The sequence below is a fragment of the Ovis aries genome, chromosome 15 (assembly GCF_016772045.2).
Source record: "Ovis aries strain OAR_USU_Benz2616 breed Rambouillet chromosome 15, ARS-UI_Ramb_v3.0, whole genome shotgun sequence".
Taxonomy (NCBI): Eukaryota; Metazoa; Chordata; class Mammalia; order Artiodactyla; family Bovidae; genus Ovis; species Ovis aries.
Window position 1 is genome coordinate 5,149,169 of NC_056068.1, and position 22,693 is coordinate 5,171,861.

General features: G+C 38.8%; 1 protein-coding gene across 2 annotated transcripts in view; it reads right to left on the reverse strand.

Annotated features, from left to right (window-relative positions):
* Nucleotides 1-12,654, reverse strand: part of DYNC2H1 (dynein cytoplasmic 2 heavy chain 1) — a 388,746-nt gene extending 376,092 nt beyond the window's left edge. For both annotated transcript variants that reach the window (XM_060399635.1, XM_004015967.6), the window contains exons 1-4: nt 12,340-12,654; nt 7,102-7,272; nt 6,564-6,699; nt 409-527 (exon numbers count right to left, since the gene is read on the reverse strand). In XM_060399635.1, coding sequence (XP_060255618.1) covers nt 409-527; nt 6,564-6,699; nt 7,102-7,272; nt 12,340-12,534 — 621 coding nt within the window. In that variant the 5' untranslated portion in view covers nt 12,535-12,654. The remainder of the gene's footprint in view (nt 1-408; nt 528-6,563; nt 6,700-7,101; nt 7,273-12,339) is intronic.
* Nucleotides 12,655-22,693: the final 10,039 nt, after the last annotated feature.

The following is a 22,693-nucleotide window of genomic DNA, read 5'->3' on the forward strand; positions in this document are numbered from 1 at the left end:
GAATCCACCACAGGTGTACATGAGTTCCCAACCCTGAATCCCCCTCCCACCTCCCTCCCCATATCATCTCTCTGGGTCATCCCAGTGCACCAGCCCCAAGCATCCTGTAACCTGTATCGAACCTTTAGAAAGATGGTAATGATAACCCTGTATGTGAGACAGCAAAAGTAATTATATTTTTGCAAAAAATACTTTCTAGTGATTAGAATTTAACTTTTCAGAAGTTTGGACTTCTAAGTTGTACTCATTTTAATCACATATCTTAAGTAAACTCTGCTACATCTGAAGAATATATTTTGTCCAAAGCCATCAAATAATGATTTTAAAACAGAGATAAAGCTAATAAAAAATTGAATGCTACGGTATTTCTATCAAAACCTGATATATAACTATATATGAATCACATACTCTTGCAATTGTTTCAAATAATTCTTTAAAATAACTGGCTCTTTCTTTGGTAATCTGTTTACTTCCACGATGAGCTTGTTCTATCCAAAACTGGAACTCATCACTTGGTGTAAGAATACCTGAAAAGTGAAAGGGAAAAATAAGAAATATCAACTATTATCATGGTTATCATTTTGAAATGTAAAGAAAAAATGAAATACTATATTTTGTATACCAGGAACTAATATATTATTATAAGTCAATTATAACTTCAAAATATCACAAACAAATAAACTAATAGAAAAAGAGATTAGACTGTTGGTTACCAGAGGTGGGGAAGGAGGAGGGGGGAAGTGGATGAAGCTGCTCAAAAGGTACAAACTACTAGTTGTAAGATTAAATAAGTACTAAAGATATAATGTACAATATTGTAAATAGTGCTGCTTTATGTTATATGTGAAAGTTCTAAAAAGAATATATCCTAAGGTTTCTTATCATAAGGGAAACTCTTTGTTTAACTTTGTATCTACAACATAATGGATGTTCACTAAACTTACTGTGACAACCACTTCATGCTGCATGCAAGTCAAATTATTATATTATATACCTGAAACTTACATAATGCTACATGTCAATTATCCCAAAAAAACTAGGAAAAAGAAGGAAACAATTAAAAATGAAAAGCCAGAAAGTAATTGGCTTCATTTGCTGATTTCGCACATTTCTGTATTATTCACAAAGTACAGAAAATGAATTTTACAATTTCTATGAACAAAAACAAACAACAAAACAACCCCTAAGCAATTAACAAAATGGCAATCAGTACACACTTATCAATAAGTACTTTAAAAATGACTGAATGGATATGAAAACAAAACCCATATATATGTTGCCTCCTGGAGACTTGCTTTGGATCTAAAGTCACACTGAGACTGAAAGGGGATAGGAAAAAGTATTCAAAGTAAATAGAAATCAAGAAAGCAACACATGTCAAATAAAAAAAAATAAAGACTGTCACAAATGATAAAGAAGGACATTACATAATGATTAGTGATCAATCCAAGAAGATATAACACAACGTAAGTATATATCCAACCAACATAGGAACGTCTAATACATAAAGAAATATTAAGACATAAAGGGAAAACCTGACAATAATAAATTCATAGTAGGGAACTTTAACCTCCCACTTACATCAATGGACATCTTATTCAGACAGAAAATGAATAAGGAAACAATGGCCTTAAACAACACATTAGACCAAATAAACTTATAGATATATATATAGGACATTACACCCACAAGCAGCAAAATATACATTTATTTCAAATATATATGGTACATTCTCTAGGACAAATCCCATGCTAGGCCACAGAAACAAAACTCAGCAAATTTTAAAACCTGAAATCAGATCAAGCATCTTTTCTGACTACAATGCTCTGAGACAAGTAATCAACTAGCAGGGAAAAAATTGCAAAAAAACAATCACAAACAAGTAGAGGCTACACAACATGCTATAAACAAGCAATGGATCATAGCAAAAAAAATTTTTAATACCTGAAGAAAAATGAAAATAAAAACACAACAATCTAAAATCTACATGATGGAGCAAAAGCAGTTCTAAGAGGGAAGTTTATAGTGATACAGCCTATTCCACAAAACAACAAAAATCTCAAACAACCTAACTTTACACCTAAAGTAACTAGAAAAAAAGAATAAATAAAGCCAAAAGTTAGCAGAAGGAAAGAAGTCATAAAGATCAAAGCAGAAATAAATGAAACAGGAACTAAAAAGTAATAGAAAGATCAATGAAACTAAGAGCTGGTTCTTTAAAAAAATATAAACATCATTGATAAACTTTGCCAGACTCATCAAGAAAAAAGGACAGAGGGCCAAAATCAATAAAATCAGAAACAAAAAAGGAACTGACACTGCAAGAATTCAAAGAGTCATAAGATACTATTAAAAACAAGTATACACCAATAAAATGGACAGCCTAGAAGAAAAGGACAAATTCCTAGAAATGTACAATTTCCCAAGAATGAATCAGGAAGAAATAGAAAAATATGAGAACAACTACCAGTAATGAAACTGGATCAGTAAAAAACAACTCCCAAGTACTACAGTCCAGGACTAGATGGCTTCACACATCACATGGTTTGGTGAAGTCTAACAAATATTGCAGAGAAAAGTTAACACCTATCATTCTCAAATTATTCCAAAAAACTACAGAGGAAGGCATCCTTCCATACTCATTTTCCAGCGCCAGCATCTCCCTAAAATCAAAACCAGACAAAGAATCACAAAAAAGGAAAATTAAAGGTCAGTATCACAATAAATATGAGCACAAAAATCCTCAACAAAATATGAGCATACCAAACTCAACAATACATTAAAAGGACCATACACCAGTCAAGTGGGATTTATCCTAGAGATGTGGATGATTCAATATCCAAAAACCAATCAATGTGATACCACATTAACAAACTGAAGAATAAAAACCACAAGATCACCTCAATAAATACAGAAAAACTTTTGACAAAAGTAAGAGTCCATTGATGATTAAAAACTCTCAACAACAAAGTGGGGTATAGAGGGAACATAATCAAGGTCATATGTGATAAGCCCACAGCTAACATCATACTTAAGGGAGAAAAGCTGAAAGCATCTCCTCTAATATCAGAAACAAGACAAGGATGGCCACTCTCATCCACTTTTATTCAACATAGTATTGGAAGTCCTAGCCACAGCAATCAGACAAGAAAAAGAAATAAAAGGAATGCAAATTGGAAAGAAAGAAGCTCAAATGTCATAGTTTGCACAATACTGTACATAGGTAATCCTCACAATGCCACAAAAGGAAAAAAAATTAGATCTCATCAATGAATCTGGTAAAACCACAAGATACTGGCAACACCATGGACTGTAGCCTGCCAGGCTCCTCCATGGAATTCTCCAGGCAGGAATACTGGAGTCGTAGCCATTCCCTTCTCTAAGGCATCTTCCTGACCCAGAGATCAAACCCAGGTCTCCTACACTGCAGGCAGATTCTTTATAGTCTGAGCCACTAGGGAAACCCAGTAAGGTGGGGAAGCGGGGTTAATATTCATAATAAACAAAAAATTCATATAATTCTATATCAAAAAATAACATTGCTTTGTTATTAAAACTTTTTTAAATAGCCAGAGAATCTGAATAAACATTTTTCCAAAGAAAAGAAGCAGATGGCCAACAGGCACATGAAAAATGGAAGGGAAAGTAGAGCAGCCATTATGGAAAGCAGCATGGAGATTGCTCAAAAAATTAAAACTAGAACTATCATATGATCCAGCAATTACACTTCTGGGCATTTATATGAAAAAAACAAAAACACTAATTAAAAAAGATTTATGTTCTCCTATGTTCACTGCAGCAGTATTTACAATATCCAAGATACAGAAGCAAGCTACATGCCTATAAACAGATGAATAGAAAAAGATGATGTAGTACATATATACAACGGAATATTATTACTTAGTCATAAAAGAGAACAAAATCTTGCCATTTGTGATAACATGTATATGCGTAGATGGCATCATGCTAAGTAAGTCAGGCAGTGAAAGACAAATACTGAATAATCTCACTTATATGTGGAACCTAAGAAACAAAACAAATGAACAATAAAACAAAAGCAGAGTTATAAAGAGTTGGTGCCACCAGCTCATGGCCAGAGTGAGGCACAAGCTATAGGGCCACCATGTGCTTACCAGTGCCCACCCGCCATGCCTGGCTTCAACTACAAGTTCCTGGAGAAACCTAAGCTTTGTAGCCGTCAGTTACAAAATAAATGAGCCACTGGTATCAAATGTACCCTGTAGGGAATATAGTTAAGAAATATGCAATATCTTTCCATGGTAACATATTATAACTACACTCATCATAGTGAATTGAATGAAGGTGGTTAAGAGGTACAAATTTCAAAAGATAAATTAGTAGGGATGCAATGTTGTTGTGGTTCAGTCACTCAGTCATGTCTAACTGTTTGCAAACTCATGGACTACAGTCCTCAGGATCCTCTGTCCACGAGGTTCTCCTGGCAAGAATACAGAAGTGAAGTCGCTCAGTCGTGTCCGACTCTTTGTGACCCTGTGGACTGTAGCCCACCAGGCTCCTGCGTCCATGGGATTCTCCAGGCAAGAATACTGGAGTGGGTTGCCATTTCCTTTTCCAGGGGATCTTCCCGACCCAGGGATCGAACCCAGGACTCCTGCATTACAGGCAGATGCTTTAACCTCTGAGCCACCAGGGAATCCCGATAGAATACAGAAGTGGGTTACTATTTCATTCTCCAAGATATGTTCCCAGACCAGGGATAGAACCCATGTCTCCTGCACTGGCAGGTAGATTCTATACCAATGAGCCACCAAGGAAGCTATAACATGATAAATATTAAACAGCACTGATATGTTATACATGAAAGAGATAAGATAGCAAGTAAATCCTAACAGCTCTCATCACAAGAAAGATTTTTTCCTGTTCCTTTAATTTTGTATCCATATGAGGTGATGGATATTCACTAAACTTATGTGATAATCATTGTTTGATGTATTTTATGTCAAATCGTTATACTATACACCTTAAACTTTTACACTGCTGTATGTCAATCATATCTCAATAAAACTGGAAGAAAAAATAAATTAAAACAGTTTTAAAACAGTTTTAATTAAAACACTTTTCTTTCAAATTTGCATTTAAGTTTCCTAATGAAATGGACAATCTCTAGTTGCTTAATCACGTGCTGGAAATAAATTCATTAATCTTTCTGGTTGTATGAGATTCTGAAAGGATTTAGAAAGGATTTATTTTACTATTCAAGCAGAGTATAAAACTACATCTAATATTTTAAACCAATGATTTCTGTATGTCATGAATTTCATCTTATTTGTTCTTAGGAAATAATTTATCTATGGCCACAAAATTATAATCAGCTTCAGAAAAAAATAATTTTAAAATAACAGTCACTGGTTTATTATCTTTGCAAATATACAATTAGTATCAATCCTCATTACTCACAGATTCTGTATTTATGAAGTCACCTACTCATTAACATTTATATGTATCCAAAGTCACTACTCTCAGAGCACTCATGGTCATTTGCAGACACACAGAGCTGTGAGAAATTTTAGTTGCCCAACACCTATGTTTCCAGCTAAGGTTGCTTGGACTGCAAGGAGATCCAACCAGTCCATTCTGAAGGAGATCAGCCCTGGGTGTTCTCTGGAAAGAATGATGCTAAAGCTGAAACTCCAGTACTTTGGCCACCTCATGTGAAGAGTTGACTCAATGGAAAGTGTCTGATGCTGGGAGGGATTGGGGGGCAGGAGAAGGGGACAGAGGATGAGATGGCTGGATGGCATCACTGACTCGATGGGCGTGAGTCTGAGTGAACTCCGGGAGTTGGTGATGGACAGGGAGGCCAGGCATGCTGCGGTTCATGGGGTCACAGAGTCGGACACGACTGAGCGACTGAACTGAACTGAAGGTTGAACAAAGCAACACTGCTTGTCTTTTTTCTATCTCCTACTGTAAATAAATGTGTTTTTCATAGTCTATGTAGTGTCATAGTTTCACATTTTCTGCTTTTTGTGGGTGGTTTTGCTATTTAAATTGACCCCGAGCACAACAGTGCTGTCTCTTGTCCCTAGCACTAGAGCACTGTGAGGCGCCTCAAAGAGAACGCGGTTCTGTGAGATGAACTTCACACAGGCATGAGCTACAGTGCTGTTGCCCACGAGCTCAATGATAATTCATCAACAATATATATTAAATAATGTGTCTAAAAAACACACCTAAAATAAGTTGTATGTTGAGCAGCTGGTGAAAATGTTATGACCAGAGGCTCACAGGGTCCTAGGCACAATGTTTCAGTATTTGCTAACTCAGTGTTCACCGTGACCTAATAAAACAGAACTACTGAAAACAATGAGAATCAACCATATTATTTCCATAAACTGCACATTAAAAAAGATTACACTTTCCCCTTCTCCATATCCATACATAAATCTATTCATTTAAAATCAGCTCAAGCTCAAAGACGATCCAAAGGTGCAAAGAAATATTTGAAAAAGTATATTAATTTACTATGTACTAATAAGGCAACAGTTTTGACTTTCTTTGATAAAATTATGGCTAAATACCTCGTGTGTCATCTTCCTTAAATTTCAGTTTTGATAAGTTAGTATCTGATCTTCGTAGAACTACACCCAAACCAGCTTCTAGTTCACTCAAAAGGTTCTGAAGTTTGGGATCAAAGTTTCTGCTCCATTCCTGATCCTAAATAAAATCAGACAAGAGCACATGATGATCAATATCTTGCCAAACAGGCTTCCTAAAACCTTGTCAAAAACTAAGTCCAAATATACCAGTTTCACTCAAAGCCTGGCACTACCTCCATCTCTTAAGAGAGGGATAGAAGTCCTTTCAACAGTTAAAACTTTATAAAGGTCATTTACTATCACAATTTAAGAATGGATGTAGATTGCATTTTACATCTTTTTCCAATTTCTCTATTTGTCAACAAAGCTTACATTATTTTTTTAATTAAAAAATATATTTTAATTTATAAACTAAAATACTAACATTACCAATAAATATTTATATTTGTGTGTATGAAAGCATTTATCCAAAGACTTAGGCTAAAATCAACAATCATGCAAGCTACTTTAATTTACTCACCTTTAGTAACATTGGTGCAAATACTTGCCGAACAGCTTGGTAAAGGGAATTAATAGGTGATTCTAACATAGATGAAACAAGAATATTATTATGTAGATTTTGATCAGTAATTACTTCGGGTCGCAGCTTGAAAAACACCAGCACTTTATCTTTTGTGTCAGCAAAATCAATCTAAAGTGATAAACAAATGATTTTTAATGTTATTTTCATAAAGTTAATATTTGAAAATATTATCCTAAAATGCTGTATCTATAATTTTATCCCTTGGTAAAAGTATACTTTAGAAATAATTATAGTATATTATAATCAGTCTGTCTTTGCTCTGTAAGAAAACCTGGGTTTGAAAATTGTATCCCCACTTATAGGTGATTGTATCATAAAGCTACTTTGGTAATTGATAAGTGATTATTAACAAAAGCACTACAAAAATATTGTTGACATACACTGCTAACTACTCCACTCCAGCCAGATTCATTAATACTACAAATCAAAACTGTGTGCCCAGGTACATACTGGTGAATAGTATAATTTTCCACCCTACTCCAGAAACTCCGTAACAAGGACGTGTATTGCCCTCTTGCGTGCATATTAAGTCACTTCAGTCATGTCCAACTCTTTGGGACCCTATGAACTGCAACCTGCCAGGTTCCTCTATCCACGCAATTCTCCAAGCAAGAATACTGGAGTGGGTTGCCATGCCCTCCTCCAGGGCATCTTCCTGACCCGGGGATCTAATCCACATCTCTCACATCTCCTGCACTGGCAGGTGGGTTCTTTACCACTAATGCCACCTGGGAAGCCCAACTACCCTCTTACGCAAAACTAAGTTCTATATAAACAGACAACCTAAAAACCAAAAAAAAAAAAAAAAAAGGTTGTCTATCGCCTAAAATCATCTTTACTTGAACCAATGTTTTTTGCATAAAGTATTTGAGCATCAAACTCTATTACTAAATTGTCATACACCTAGATTATTTAAAATTAAAACTGTCTGAGCTAAACTGGAATTCACTAACCCAATCATGCTTAAAATAGGCCACTTTACAGCAACTAGTTCATTAGCTGTAAACTATACTGCCCAAACGAAGTTTTTGCATTATACACATATTCACAAAATTGTTCTCATTTCTTTTTCCAGGAAGAGAAGTCTATGCTGTAAAAAAAAAAAAAAATGCCATTCTCCCAAATCATCCCACCCTCTCCCTCTCCCTCAGAGTCCAAAAGTCCGTTATACACATCTGTGTCTTTTTTGCTGTCTTGGCATTGTAACACGTATACTATCATATAAGAATCGAATCGCCAGTCTATGTCCGATGCAGGATACAGCATGCTTGGGGCTGGTGCATGGTGATGACCCAGAGAGATGTTATGGGGAGGGAGGTGGGAGGAGGGTTCATGTTTGGGAACGCATATACACCTGTGCTGGATTCATGTCAATGTATGGCAAAACCTATACAGTATTGTAAAGTAAAATAAAGTAAAAATAAAAATAAAAAATCAAACAAGTTCACTGCTGTGCGTGAAGAAACACACTAAAGATGAGTGAGCTTCTGTGCTATTTTTATCCTAATCATTGTATCTGTTTAGCCACTAGGAAGGACCAGTCATTTACCTGGCATTACTGCTTTTCTCAGACTCTCATTTTCACCCATTAGAGTTCTATATAGTATGATCATTTTATTCCCATTACAAGCAAGTGAGAACTTCAGACTGCAGATAAGTAATTTGAAAAATTCATTTCCTAGTAATTAAATAAACCATACACTTGAACTTTTCTACTTCCACCTATGTGAAGAAAGAATATTCACAAAATACATATTTTAATATCATACTTTGAAAACAGTAACTATGTCACTGGCCAAAGTGCTGTGGGGCATCAGGACAATGAGCTTTGCCTTAACCAAAGTCAGAGTTAAAGCAAAAGGTAAGGTGGCTACAGCTATTCATCCTTCCCTGAGTAAAGAATCAGCACTCCTAGCCTAATCTTCCAGTTTCCCTATCATCAGCAACTGCTATCTACTCTTAACTTACTTAGTAATCTGATAATTACTAAGGTATACATTGGGCTTTCTAGGTGGTGCTAATGTTAAAGAACCTGATTGCTAATGCAGGAGACATAAGAGATGTGATCGATCCCTGGGTCAGGAAGATCCCCTGGAGAAGGAAATGGCAACCCACTAAGAATCCCATGGACAGAGGAGCCTGGAGGCTACCGTCCATAGTGTCAATGGACATGACTGAAGCACTTAGCATGCAAGCAAGGTATAATTTCTTTTCTGAGGTTGCAAAATGTCTCTGTCACCTTCTGGGATCCATCAGGGATCAGCAGACTACAACCTTCTGCCTGTTTTGTACAGTTCACAAGCTCAAAATTATTTCTACATTTAAAAAAAATCAAAAGAATAATATTCCAAGATATGAAATTCAAGCTTCAGTGTCCATAAATGAAGCTGAATGCAGTCACACTCAGTCATTCACATATTGTCTAGGTTGCTTTCTCACGGCAATGGCCAAGTTGTGACAGAGACCTTACAATCTACCCAAGCCCAAAATATTTGTTATCTGGCCCATTATAGGAAAAAAAAAAAAATGCGCCAGCTTCTATCTCTCTTGCTTAAAACTACCAACAACTTGGTATTTCAACCTAAATGGTGGATAAGGTCCAAAATGCTCAGTCCATATTTTAAACTTCCACTCTTTGGTTATTCATTAAACTTCAGCAATGACTGTGTAATTTTTTTTTTTTTCCCAGCCCCCTGAAACCAAGATGAGATCCAGCTCAAGTCATGTTGGAATCTTTGCAACCCCATGGACTATAGCCCTCCAGGCTCCTCTGTCCATGGAGATTCTCTGGGCAAGGATACTAGAGTGGGTTGCCATGCCCTCCTCCAGGGGATCTTCTCAACCCAGGGATTGAACCCAGGTCTCCAGCATTGGGGACGGATTCTTTATCCTCTGAGCCACCAGGGAAGCCCCTCTCTAAATCTGCCTACAACTAATTCACATTCAAATCTCATTTCAAAGGGCTCCAATCCAAACAAGCATTCCCTCCTTCCCTATTTTAATGCAGTTCCTCACCCCACCCCAATCACTACTTTAAGATTACTCTATTTTTACTGGCAGCACGTATCAATACCTAACATTATGTTACATTACATATCTGTGTGGATGAAGTGAAGTGAAGTGAAAGTCGCTCAGTCGTGTCCGACTCTTTGCAACCCCATGGACTTGTCCATGGAATTCTCCAGGCCAGAATACTGGAGTGGGTAGCCTTTCCCTTCTCCAGGGATCTTCCCAACCCAGCAATCGAACCCAGGTCTCTCATATTGCAGGCGGATTCTTTACCAGCTGAGCCACAAGGGAAGCCCCATCTGTGTGGATGTGTTTAACCTATTTTTGTCCATTCGAATGTTACTCCTTGAAGATAAACTGACATATTCATGGCTTTATCCCTAGCACCCAGGACAATGCCAGACCATAGTGGGTGACTTAATATTTGTTAATTTGTTAAATCATGCTGACTCTCAGACATCTAAAGTACAACTTAAGATACAGAAAAACATTTTCAAATATGACTAAGTATCTGTACTGTGATGTATGACTGTATATAAAATACACTGTTGGGCTCTACTAGCTTAAGTATTTAAGTAAAAAAGTTATAGACTCAATTTTCATTACCCAACCCAAGATATATGTTTTACAAATCCAAACCCCTCATCTTGTTTTCCCATTACACTCTATCTAAACTTTCAGATCCTAAAGGAAATCAGTCCTGAATATTCATTGGAAGGACTGATGCTGAAGCTGAAACTCCAATACTTTGGCCACCTGATGCGAAGAACTGACTCACTGGAAAAGACCCTGATGCAGGGAAAGACTGAAGGCAGGAGAAGAAGGGGACGACAGAGGATGAGTTGGTTAGATGGCATCACCAACTGGATGGACATGAGTTTGAGCAGGCTCCAGGAGTTGGTGATAGACAAGCAAGCCTGGCGTGCTGCAGTCCATGGGGTCGCAAATGGTCGGACACGACTGAGTGACTGAACTGAACTGAAACTTTCAGAGGCATTTACAGCAGTGTGCTTGATTTTATCATTTGTTGAGTATATGTCATTCTAGATCATCCAGAGTGAAGCTCCAGAAGGCAGAAGCAGGGGGCCTTATTGTGAATTATATAATACTAACTTATCGGAGCTCCTGGTGGCTCAGACAGTAAAGAATCTGCCTGCAATGCACAGGTTTGATCCCTGGGTTGGGAAGATCCACTGGAGAAGGGAATGGCAGCCCCTTCCAGTATTCTTGCCTGGAGAATTCCATGCACAGAGAAGCCTGGCGGACTACAGTTGTCAACTATGATTATCCATGCTTTTTACATCTTTGTAAACTTACTAAACCAAGGAAAGTGCCTTATATATAGTGAGTTGGAAATACAGTGATTGAATAGAATTGAGTCAAATCCAAGACTAAAGATTCATAACAGGGTGAATAATTCAATCATCCTACAAAAATGCATTCAATGTTTGCTGTGTATCAAATACTCTGCTAGACCTAGGGATATGGATGAACACCAGAGGAAGAGGTTTAAAAATATGACTATTATTTGTTAACTTTCATCCATTTACTGAGCCCCTTTAACACGTGAGGCAATTGTTTCTCTGCATTACTCTGAGTGCCTATGCGTGTTTATCTGCTGGTTGCAGGTACACCCATTTCTTAAATAATCCTGCCAGAAGCAGCAGCAATGAAATAAATATTAATGTCAATACATCACATGTTGTACAACAAAAAAGAATTTAAACAAAGACTTTAATTCCTAACTATTCTTTCCCTGGAGTACATTTAAACTCAGAATATATATTTAAAAAAAAAAAAAAAAGATACACTAGAATTTGCCCCCAAAGAACCTCAAAAGGGAGAAAGAAAAAAAAAGTTTAAATAAATAAGATAAATTTAGTGTTTTTAGTTATAACGTAAATGTATTATTTTAAAAAAAAAAAAAAAAAAACTAGAAAGACTGTTATTGTTCTCTGCTGGTGAGCGGACTGGGAGCTTCCTCCGGCCAGGCGGGATGCAAGCTTGGAAACGAAGTGAAGCGAGGGGCCCGCGCAGCTCGTCCGGAAGGGACAGCCACGGGCCCTGGAGGAGGACCCAAGTCAGGACGCTCCCAGGGACCCGGCATCCGTCTGGCTGAGCCCGGGACAGAAAGGCAGGCCGGGGCGGGGATGCAGGCAGGCATACCACGTTGGAGAAGGCGATGCCGGAGTCGGATCGCTGCACTCTGAGGAGCATCTGGTTCCCGTCGTCCAAAAAGTTGTTGATTTCGGGGCCGTTGCCCAGAAGCGCGTGGTCCCAGGATTCCGACACCAGCCCGAAGTAGTTCCGAGTAGTGGCGAAAATGAAGAGCTTCCGCACGTCCCCGGGCACGCCAGCCATGACTCCGGAGAGGAGGACCGGGGAGGGTGGGCAGCAAGAGCGAACGACGGAGAGAGCAGGCGGATGAACGGCGAAGAGAGGCGCGGACAGCCCCAGCCGCTAGCTCGCCCGCGGCCTGCTGGGCTTCGCCGTTGCCAGGGGCAGTCGCTATGGCGACGGCGCACACGTCCTTGCGTGGCGGTATTACCGCCTCGGGCACGCGCACGGCAAGCTCACGGGCCGATCGACCACCTCGGCGCTCCTTAGCTGCTCGCCGCCTTCATCGATTGCAGGGGATTAGGGCAAGTGTGGGTCAGGTGGCGAAGTCCGCATGTAGTGCTTTCTGCTGACTTCTTCCAATGGCAACCCAGGCCAGTAATCTTGCCTGGAAAATCCCATGGACGGAGGAGCCTGGCAGGCTGTAGTCCATGGGGTCGCTAAGAGCCGGCCACGACTGAGCAACTTCACTTTCCTTTTTCACTTTAATGCATTAGAGAAGGAAATGGCAACCCACTCGAGTGTTCTTGCCTGGAGAATCCCAGGGACGGGGGAGCCTGGTGGGCTGCCATCTATGGGGTCGCACAGAGTCGGACACGACTGAAGCGACGCAGCAGCAGCAGCAGCAGCAGCAGCAGCAGCAGCAGCACCTGACTTCTTACGACGCATTACTAGGAGACATGGAACTAGTCTTCAAGGGCAACAGGATGGCGTGGATTTAGGAAGGCTGAAGGAGTTCTAGGGCTCCCTTTTCCCCAGCACTCATTAGCAAACCATTCTGTCAGCATCAAGTTCCACATCTGTAAACTGGGGAAATATTATCTAGGTTGTAGTGAGGATTTTAACAGAATATTATTTAAACATCGCTTTTTGCCAAATTCAGACTTAAACTAAAGAAAGTAGGGAAAACCAGTAGACCATTCAGGTATGACCTAAATCAAATTCCTTATGATTATACAGTGGAAGTGAGAAATAGATTTATGGGACTAGATTTGATAGATAGAGTGCCTGATGAACTATGGACAGAGGTTCCTAACATTGTGCAGGAGACAGGGATCAAGACTATCCTCATGGAAAAGAAATGCAAAAAGCAAAATGGCTGTCTTAGGAGGCCTTACAAATAGCTGTGAAAAGAAGAGAAGCAAAAAGCCAAGGAGAAAAGGAAAGATATAAGCATCTGAATGCAGAGTGCCAAAGAATAGCAAGGAGAGATAAGAAAACGTTCCTCAGCGATCAATGCAAAGAAATAGAGGAAAACAACAGAATGGGAAAGACTAGAGATCTCTTCAAGAAAATTAGAGATACCAAGGGAACATTTCATGCAAAGATGGGCTCCATAAAGGACAGAAATGGTATGGACCTAACAGAAGTAGAAGATACTAGGAAGAGGTGGCAAGAATACACAGAAGAACTGTACAAAAGAGATCTTCACGACTCAGATAATCACCATGGTGTGACCACTCACCTAGAGCCAGACATCCTGGAATGTGAAGTCAAGTGGGCCTTAAAAAGCATCACTACGAACAAAGCTCGTGGAGGTGATGGAATTCCAGTTGAGCTCTTTCAAATCCCAAAAGATGATGCTGTGAAAGTGCTGCACTCAATATGCCAGCAAATTTGGAAACCTCAGCAGTGGCCACAGGACTGGAAAAGGTCAGTTTTCATTCCCATCTCAAAGAAAGGCAATGCCAAAGAATGCTCAAACTACCACACAGTTCCACTCATCTCACACTCTAGTACAGTAATGCTCAAAATTCTCCAAGCCAGGCTTCAGCAATACATGACCCGTGAACTTTGAGATGTTCAAGCTGGTTTTAAAAAAGGCAGAGGAACCAGAGATCAAATTGCCAACATCTGCTGGATCATGGGAAAAGCAAGAGAGTTCCAGAAAAACATCTATTTCTGCTTTATTGACTATGCCAAAGCCTTTGACTATGTGGATCACAATAAACTGTGGGAAATTCTGAAAGAGATGGGAATACCAGACCACCTGACCTGCCTCTTGAGAAACCTATATGCAGGTCAGGAAGCAACAGTTAGAAGTGGACATGGAAAAACAGATTGGTTCCAAATAGGAAAAGGAGTATGTCAAGGCTATATATTGTCACCCTGGTTATTTAATTTCTATGCAGGGTACATCATGAGAAACGCTGGGCTGGAAGAAGCACAAGCTGGAATCAAGATTGCTGGGAGAAATATCAATAACCTCAGATATGCAGATGACACCACCCTTATGGCAGAAAGTGAAGAGGAACTCAAAAGTCTCTTATGAAAGTGAAAGAGGAGAGTGAAAATGTTGGTTTAAAGCTCAACGTTCAGAAAATGAAGATCATGACATCTGGTCCCATCACTTCATGAGAAATAGATGGGGAAACAGTGTAAACAGTGGCTAACTTTATTTGATTGAATTCTGGGAATGGAAACTAAAGAAACCTGAAGTTCTTTAAATTATAAAAGGAAATGAACTAGATTCTTACAAACAGTTTGAAATGTGGGAGAGAAGTCAATGAGGTAGAATGCTGGCAACCCCAAATAGGAACCCGGGGTGACTGGGTAGCCAAAAAGGCCTTTGAAACAAAAATGACTAATATGGATACAGAGATTCTTGCTCTGCGATGGGCATAATGACCCTTCCCAGGATGTTAAGGAAAGCTTCCATAACTCACAAATGCTTAGTCTAGATGAGTTATTTTGGTGGAAATGTATAAAATGTCTAAGTATCCTTGGCACTGTGAATTAAAATGAATAAAAAGACAATACGTGTAGAGGCATGAATATAGAAAGCTGTTGAGATCATGAGAATCTCATCCTCCCAGAAATATTTAAAATCTTGATGCCCTTTGGACTTCCGCAAGATATGAAATTTGAGTTTTCGATCCATTTTAAGCCAGATGTCAAAAAAAAAAAAAATTAACCTAGATGTCCAGCTGACATGTAAACCCAATGAGGGTAAGGATGTTGTGTATCTTGTTCACAGCTATTTACCCAGACTTAAGCCTAGAGTGGAAAACAAGACAATGTCCCTGGACTCAGAAAGCTTGAATAAAGAATAAAGAATCTCACAGATAGTAAGTTAAGGAATGAAGATTTATTCCAAATCCTATTGACTCATTCTCCAGACACTCTATCACAATGGTAGACAGCAGGTTAGCCCCTAACATCATGTCTCCCCTTTTACAGCTAAGAAGTACTTGCCATCCAGGTGTGGCCATTAACTAATTCTCACAAATGAAATGTGGGCAGAAGTAATGTGTGCCACTTCCAAGGCAAAGTTTCAAAGAAGTAACTATAACTTTACCTTTTGCCAGCTGGATGGAGCTAACAAAGCAACAAGAAATGGCAGAACCATGAAAAAGTCAGAACCAGAGCTCCTGAATCAGTGTGGAGTAGAGCCAGCAATTGTTAAGCAAGGAATAACATTTATTGTGTTTGAACCATTTTATATTATGTGGTGTGGGCCTATTTTCTAATAGCAATTGGACCCTGCCCTGGGTGTTCTTTGGAAGGAATGATGCTAAAGCTGAAACTCCAGTACTTTGGCCACCTCATGCAAAGAGTTGACTCATTGGAAAAGACTCTGATGCTGGGAGGGATTGGGGGCAGGAGGAGAAGGGGATGACAGAGGATGAGATGGCTGGTTGGCATCACCGACTCGATGGATGTGAGTTTGAGTGAACTCTGGGAGATGGTAATGGACAGGGAGGCCTGGCGTGCTGCGATTCATGGGGTCGCAAAGAGTCGGACATGACTGAGCAACTGAACTGAACTGAACTGAAAAGTAGGGCTTCCCAGGTGCAGCTAATATTAAAGAATCTGGCTGCCAATGCAGAAGGAATAAGAGATCATCCCTGGGTTGGGAAGAGCTCCTGGAGGAGGGCAGGGCAACGCACTCCAGAATTCTCACCTGGAGGATCCCATGGACTGAGGGCTGCAGTCCAGGGTTGCAAAGACTCGGACACTTCTGAAGCGACTTAGCACACATACACAACCAAAGAGTAATTGATATCAGCCATAAGGGGTAGGAGGTGGGAGGGGGGTTCAGGATTGGGAACTCATGTACACCTGTGGCAGATTCATGTCAATGTATGGCAAAACCAATACAGTATTGTAAAGCAAAATAAAGTAAAAATAAAAATTAAAAAAAATAAAATTAAATTTAAAAAGTTAGTGTGGAGCATTGATTTAGAAGTTAGCCACCAGGTAACATTCAAACAGACAATGTGAACCAGAGATCAGGGGCCAAAATCTTTCTGAACCAAGGATTCTAATTTTTTAAAATATTTGCATTTCTCAAAACTGTTGGTCTCAGGACTTCTTTATACATTAAAAATTTACTGAGGCCTTTAGAAAAAATTTGTTTCTGTGCATTATTTCTGTAAAAATTTACTATAGTAGTCATTCAAAGTGAGACAGATTATAAAATATGTATTTATTCATCCAATTAAAAATAATAAGCAGGACTTTCCTGGTGGTCCAGTGGTTAAGAATTCACCTTGCAATGTAGGGGACACCGATTCAATCCCTGGTCAGGGAACTAATTTCCCATGTGCCCTGGGGCAACCAAGCTCAGACAGGGCAACTACTGAGCCTAAATGCTCTGGAGCCTGAAAGCCACAATCAGAGAGAAGCCCTCAGAACTCAACAAAAGAGCTTGCATGCTGCAACTAGGATCTAATGCACCCAAATAAATAAATATTTTTAAATATAAACGTAATAAGTTAACATGACTTGTTAACATAAATAATATATTTTGATGAAAATAATTATAATTCCCAATATAAAAATAAGTTTGGTCAGAAGAGTCATATTGTTTTACGTTTCCACAAATTTCTTTAGTATATATATGCCTTAGTAAGAGGCAGTCATTTAACATATCTTCTATCTACTATTGTATCCATCCCTTGCAATATGTTGTTTTGGTTGACGTATGTGGAGAACACTACAGATATGTAGTTAGAAAACAGAAACATGTGTAGCTGGAAAACAGAAAGAACTTTATAGTCTTTTCAGATAGCCGTGACATTAAACCAAAACTCCACAAATGGTAGTTTCCTTCTTTGTGTGTGTTTGTGTGTGTGTGTGTGTGTGTGTGTGTCGGCACTGATTTTGGCCATGCGGCATGGCCTGTGGGACCTTAATTACCAGACCAGGGGTAAAACCCATGCCCCCAGCAGTGGATGCACAGAGCCTTAACGACTGGACCACCAGGGAAGTCCCCACAAACAGCAGTTTCTTGAAGGACAGTTGAAATTTGGAATCTGGAACCATATCAATAAACATTTCATACTCAGTTACATTAAAACCCATTGGTTATCTTGCACTCTGAATGGATATTTTCCCCGTACATAATTTTGTAACTTCATGTATTGGTCATTTGGAAAACATTTGAGCTATGTAGATCTTCCAAATGTTAATACATTTCATTATACAATGTTATAAAATCACATTGATTAATAAACCACTGATACCAGAAGAAAAAGTCTGTGTATGGAGAGGTTGTCAAGCTTAGAGTAGTAGAGAATTTAAGTTTTCCAAAATTCTAATTTTTCATGAAAGCCTGAATTTCATCATTGGCAACAAATATTGTTCACTTTTTTCTTGAAATGATAGACCTATTTCATTCATTTTTGAGGGGATAAAATGTCTGCCAAATACCCAAGTCTTAAGAGTAATTGTCATCTGTTCAAGTAAAAATTGTCTTCAGTGATAAAAAGCTGCTCGTTTTGATCAAAACTCAGTCACACAAGTTCCTGGTTGTTTTTGTTTTTGTTTTTTCTTTTCTTTTCCTTAAGGCAACCATTGTACTTCAGTATTCAGCATAAATGCGTTTGGTGTTTCATCCATCAGAACATTAAACTGACTTGAACTCAAGATTTGAGATCTGACTAAATTATTTACTCTGTCTTTGAAGACATTCTTAAATGAAACTGGTATCTTTTCCTTTGAGTACATGGAGGAGAAGAAAGGATGTCTACTAGAATATTTCAGTGTCCCAGCCTTGATTTGTGCAAAGGTGCCAGCAGTTTAGCCACACTGGGTTAGTTTTCCAGGGCTGCAAACTCAGTGGCCTAAATAACCCTCCTTTATTAGTGTTCAATTCTGTCCATTATTAGTCTGGGAACTGCACCTCAGCCTCTACTAACAGTATCACAAAGTTGAGTTCAATATATTGGCCAGGTTGAGTTCTAATTTGGACCTTAGGATCCTTTTCCAAGCTCATTTTGTTGTTGTTCAGTTGCTAAATCGTGTCCAGCTCTTTGCAACCCCATGGATTGCAGTATGCCAGGCTCCTCTGTCCTCCACTATCTCCTGGAGTTTGCTCAAACTCATGTCTAATGAGTCAGTGATGCTACCTAACCATCTCATCCTCTGCTGCCCCCTTCTCCTTTTGCCTTCAATCTTTCCCAGCATCAGGGTTTTTTCCAATGAGTCAGCTCTTCACAGCAAGTGGCCAAAGCATTGGAGCTTCAGCTTCGATATCAGTCCTTCCAATGAATATTCAGGGTTTATTTTCTTTAGGATTGACTGGTTTGATTTCCTTGCAGTTCACGGGACTCTCAGCAGTCTTCTCCAACACCAGAGCTTGAAAGCACCAGTTCTTCAGCACTCAACCTTCTTATATTCACATCCATACAAGCTCATATAGCTGAGACAATTAAATTCCCTGTGGCTGCAAGACCAAGGTCCCCACTTTTTTGCCAACCATAAGCTGACATTCTTTACCTTCATCTTCAAAGCCAAGGATGGAGAACTTTCTCACACAACAAATCTCTCTTGTGTTTCAATTCTTTAAGAGCCCCATTCCTTTCAAGCATTTACCTAGCCCAGAGGATAATCTCCTTTATTAACTCAAAGTCAACTGAAGCATGGAAGTGATAGCCCACCATATTCACAGGTTTTGCCTACATTCAAAGTTAGAAGGTTATACAAGTTGTGCCCACCAGGGAGTGGAAAGCTTGGGGCTGTTTTAGAATTCTGCCCACCATTACTTTTACACCATCAAGGGTCAAGCACAATGAAAGAGGCACAAAACATCTATTATTGTGGAAATAGTTTGACATTAGAGACCCCTGAAAATATTTCAAGTTTCCACTGGGGATCATTTGTTCTAGATGGTCTCTACATTATCTATATCTATTTAAGAAAATGAAGATAAGAAAAGGCTTTTTATGTTTTATCCATTATGGTTGACAAATATTGACAAATTATATTAAAAACAAAGTGCCATAGGATTGTTATAATATCATTTTTATATTAAAGTATAATAATCATCTAGTTACTATCCTTGGACAATGTTGGGAGAGCTGTACATGAAAGGATGTAATTTCAGAACCTCTTCTTCAGACTTAGAGAAGCTGAAACTTAGTCTGAGGCATAATTATCTACAGATTTCAATCACCAGCACAGTGAAATGTACATTCTCACATGACATTTAATGTTCAACTCAAATACTTCAATATATTTACCTCTATACATTTTTATGTGTCCCCATGGAATAATAGGAATTCTATTTCTTCAAATTCTGTTCCTAAGTCATAAAAGAGTCTCTAACCATTACCCTGGAGTCTAGTAAGAAGTCGATGCTTCCTGTAGTCATTTGTGTTGAAAATATAGGGAGTGAGAGGAAGGAGCCATGTGAGTAAAGGAGTTAGTATTTATTGGGTCATCGTATAACTGAAGTTTACTCTTTCATCTGCACTTCTGTCTACCTCCACTCCCACAACGAATCCTGGGCATGGTGGGGGAATAGCAAGAAATGTGATAATGTGGAGTTGACTTTTCCCTGTCTCCACTAACAAAAACAATCAAAAGCTGACATTTGGAGGAGAACAAAGTCAAAGTTTGGAACTCCTTGCAGATAATACTTTTGGATTTCACCATGAGAAAATGCAGACACTATGATTAAATAATTTAGATAGTTTGAGTCTTCTGTCAGATGTTAACTACTATTTATTTGAATGCTAGTGCTTTATTACATATTAAAAATTAAATGTGAAAGTTAATTGTAAACTTTGTGGTAACTTTTCGCTCTACCTTTTGAACTTCGTTATTAATTACCTTATATAAGTGTTCTCTTGAATAGTCACAATTTTTTTTAATTGACAATATATCTTATTGGCATTGAGGAGAAAGAAAACTTGAGGCTCTAAAAATTTATCTGAGAACAGTTCTAATGACTATCATACATCCTAACATCTTTCAAATTAAGAAAAAAAATGTTGCTTAGACTAAGCAAAATAAAATGTCTTCTTTTTCCTCTGCCATAGTAACCAATAATGTTTTAGACATTCAGTGACATTCGTGACTTTTGATGGATATGTCAAATCTGGATAGATTTGTTCTAATGACAAAGAACAGGGTCCCCAGCTGACCCTTGACCAACTCATGAGAGCAAGCGAACACATTTTGTTGTTTTAAACAACTGAGTTATTGCCTTCTTTGTTGCTCTGTGCTAAGCTAACTCATCCAGACTGCAGATAGGGTATGTACTCACCCACCCCATAGTCTCACACCCAGACCAGTTTAATTTACATAGCCTACTTTACCCTGTAGGTAAAGCTGTTTTACAGAATGCTGTGTTATTGAAGCCTGTTGCATATACACCAAATTATGTGATAATTACTTGTCTAATAAATATAGAGTTTTTAATTTTGCCTTTCAGTGTAATGAGGTATGCTAGTGAAAAATACTGTTTAACTATTCTTAGTATAAAAAACTTTCAAAATGCATTCATAGGTAATCTGTTCCTCTATAATTGTTGTAGGAAAAAGGACCCCTTCCAGAGCACAAGATTGCTGCTGCTGCTGCTAAGTCTCTTCAGTCATGTCCAACTCTGTGCAACCCCAGAGACGGCAGCCCACCAGGCTTCCCCATCCCTGGGATTCTCCAGGCAAGAACACTGGAGTGAGTTGCCATTTCCTTCTCCAATGCATGAAAGTGAAAAGTGAAAGTGAACTCGTTCAGTTGTGTCCGACTCTTCACGACCCCATGGTCTGCAGCCTATCAGGCTCCTCCATCCATGGGATTTTCCAGGCAAGGGTACTGGAGTGAGGTGCCATCACCTTCTCTGAAAGCACAAGACTAGGCTCCTGTCTAACACTTAGAAATGAACTGTGAAGTCACACGTACTGACAAAGCAAAAGACTGTTGGGAAAGGGCACCTTGGCAGAGAGCAAATAAGGTAAGGGAGCCCAGGAGAGACGCTCTGCCATGCGGCCTGCAATCTCAGGTTTCAAGGTAATAGCGTTAGCTTTCCAAGCTGTCTTTAGCCAATCACCTTGCTTGTTGCCAAATTTGGTCTGGCTCTGGGTCTTTCCTAGTGACATGCACATCTCTCAACCAATATGGATTCCAGCATGAGGGCTTCTGGGAGGCTGATGGGGCTGGCATCTCCTATCTACTCCTTTGTGCAGCTCCTGAATTCTTTCCAGCTATTTTCATAAGACATACCTGACTTAGCAACTGAACAACAATTCTAGACTGATATCTCCTCCTTCCTTTCAGCCCCTCTCAAATTCTCCTGGTTAGTTTCCAATGTTGGTACTACATTCTTTATCTGAACCTCCTGTTGTGAGAAAGCTCAGGCAAGCAGTTATCATCATATCTGGCTAAGGTGGACAGTTTCAGTCAACAGGCCCTTAACATGATACTGATTTTCCTTTTAGATGTTTTGGTACTTACTGTGTGCATGATCTAGCTTAAAAGGAAACAGTCTTACTCAGATTTGCAGCTGAATGCCCTTTAATGTTATTTTTAAATTATGCATAACCACTGCTGTAAAGTGCTAAAGGGAAAAGGAAGTTTTATACCATGGTAACTATTAATTTAAAATGTTCGCATAAACTATTATTTTGAGTCTTTTATTTTCCATTGTTATTTCCATTTTTATTTACATAAAATGATTTTTAAATAACATGCAATTAAATCAGAGCTTTCTGCTTCAGAGCCTAGCATCTTTTTTAAAAATAAGTTCTATGATAGAATAACCCTCTAACATCACAGCTTTTTGCTTTAAGAATAGAACATCAAAACATTGGCAGCATCAGTTTACTCAGCAAGGTGGCTTAGGATAAATTTAAAGAAAAGAAAGTGAAAATGTTAGTCGCTCAGTTATGTCTAACTCTTTGGGACCCATAGGCTGTAGCCCACCAGTCTGTCCATAGGATTTCCCATGTAAGAATCC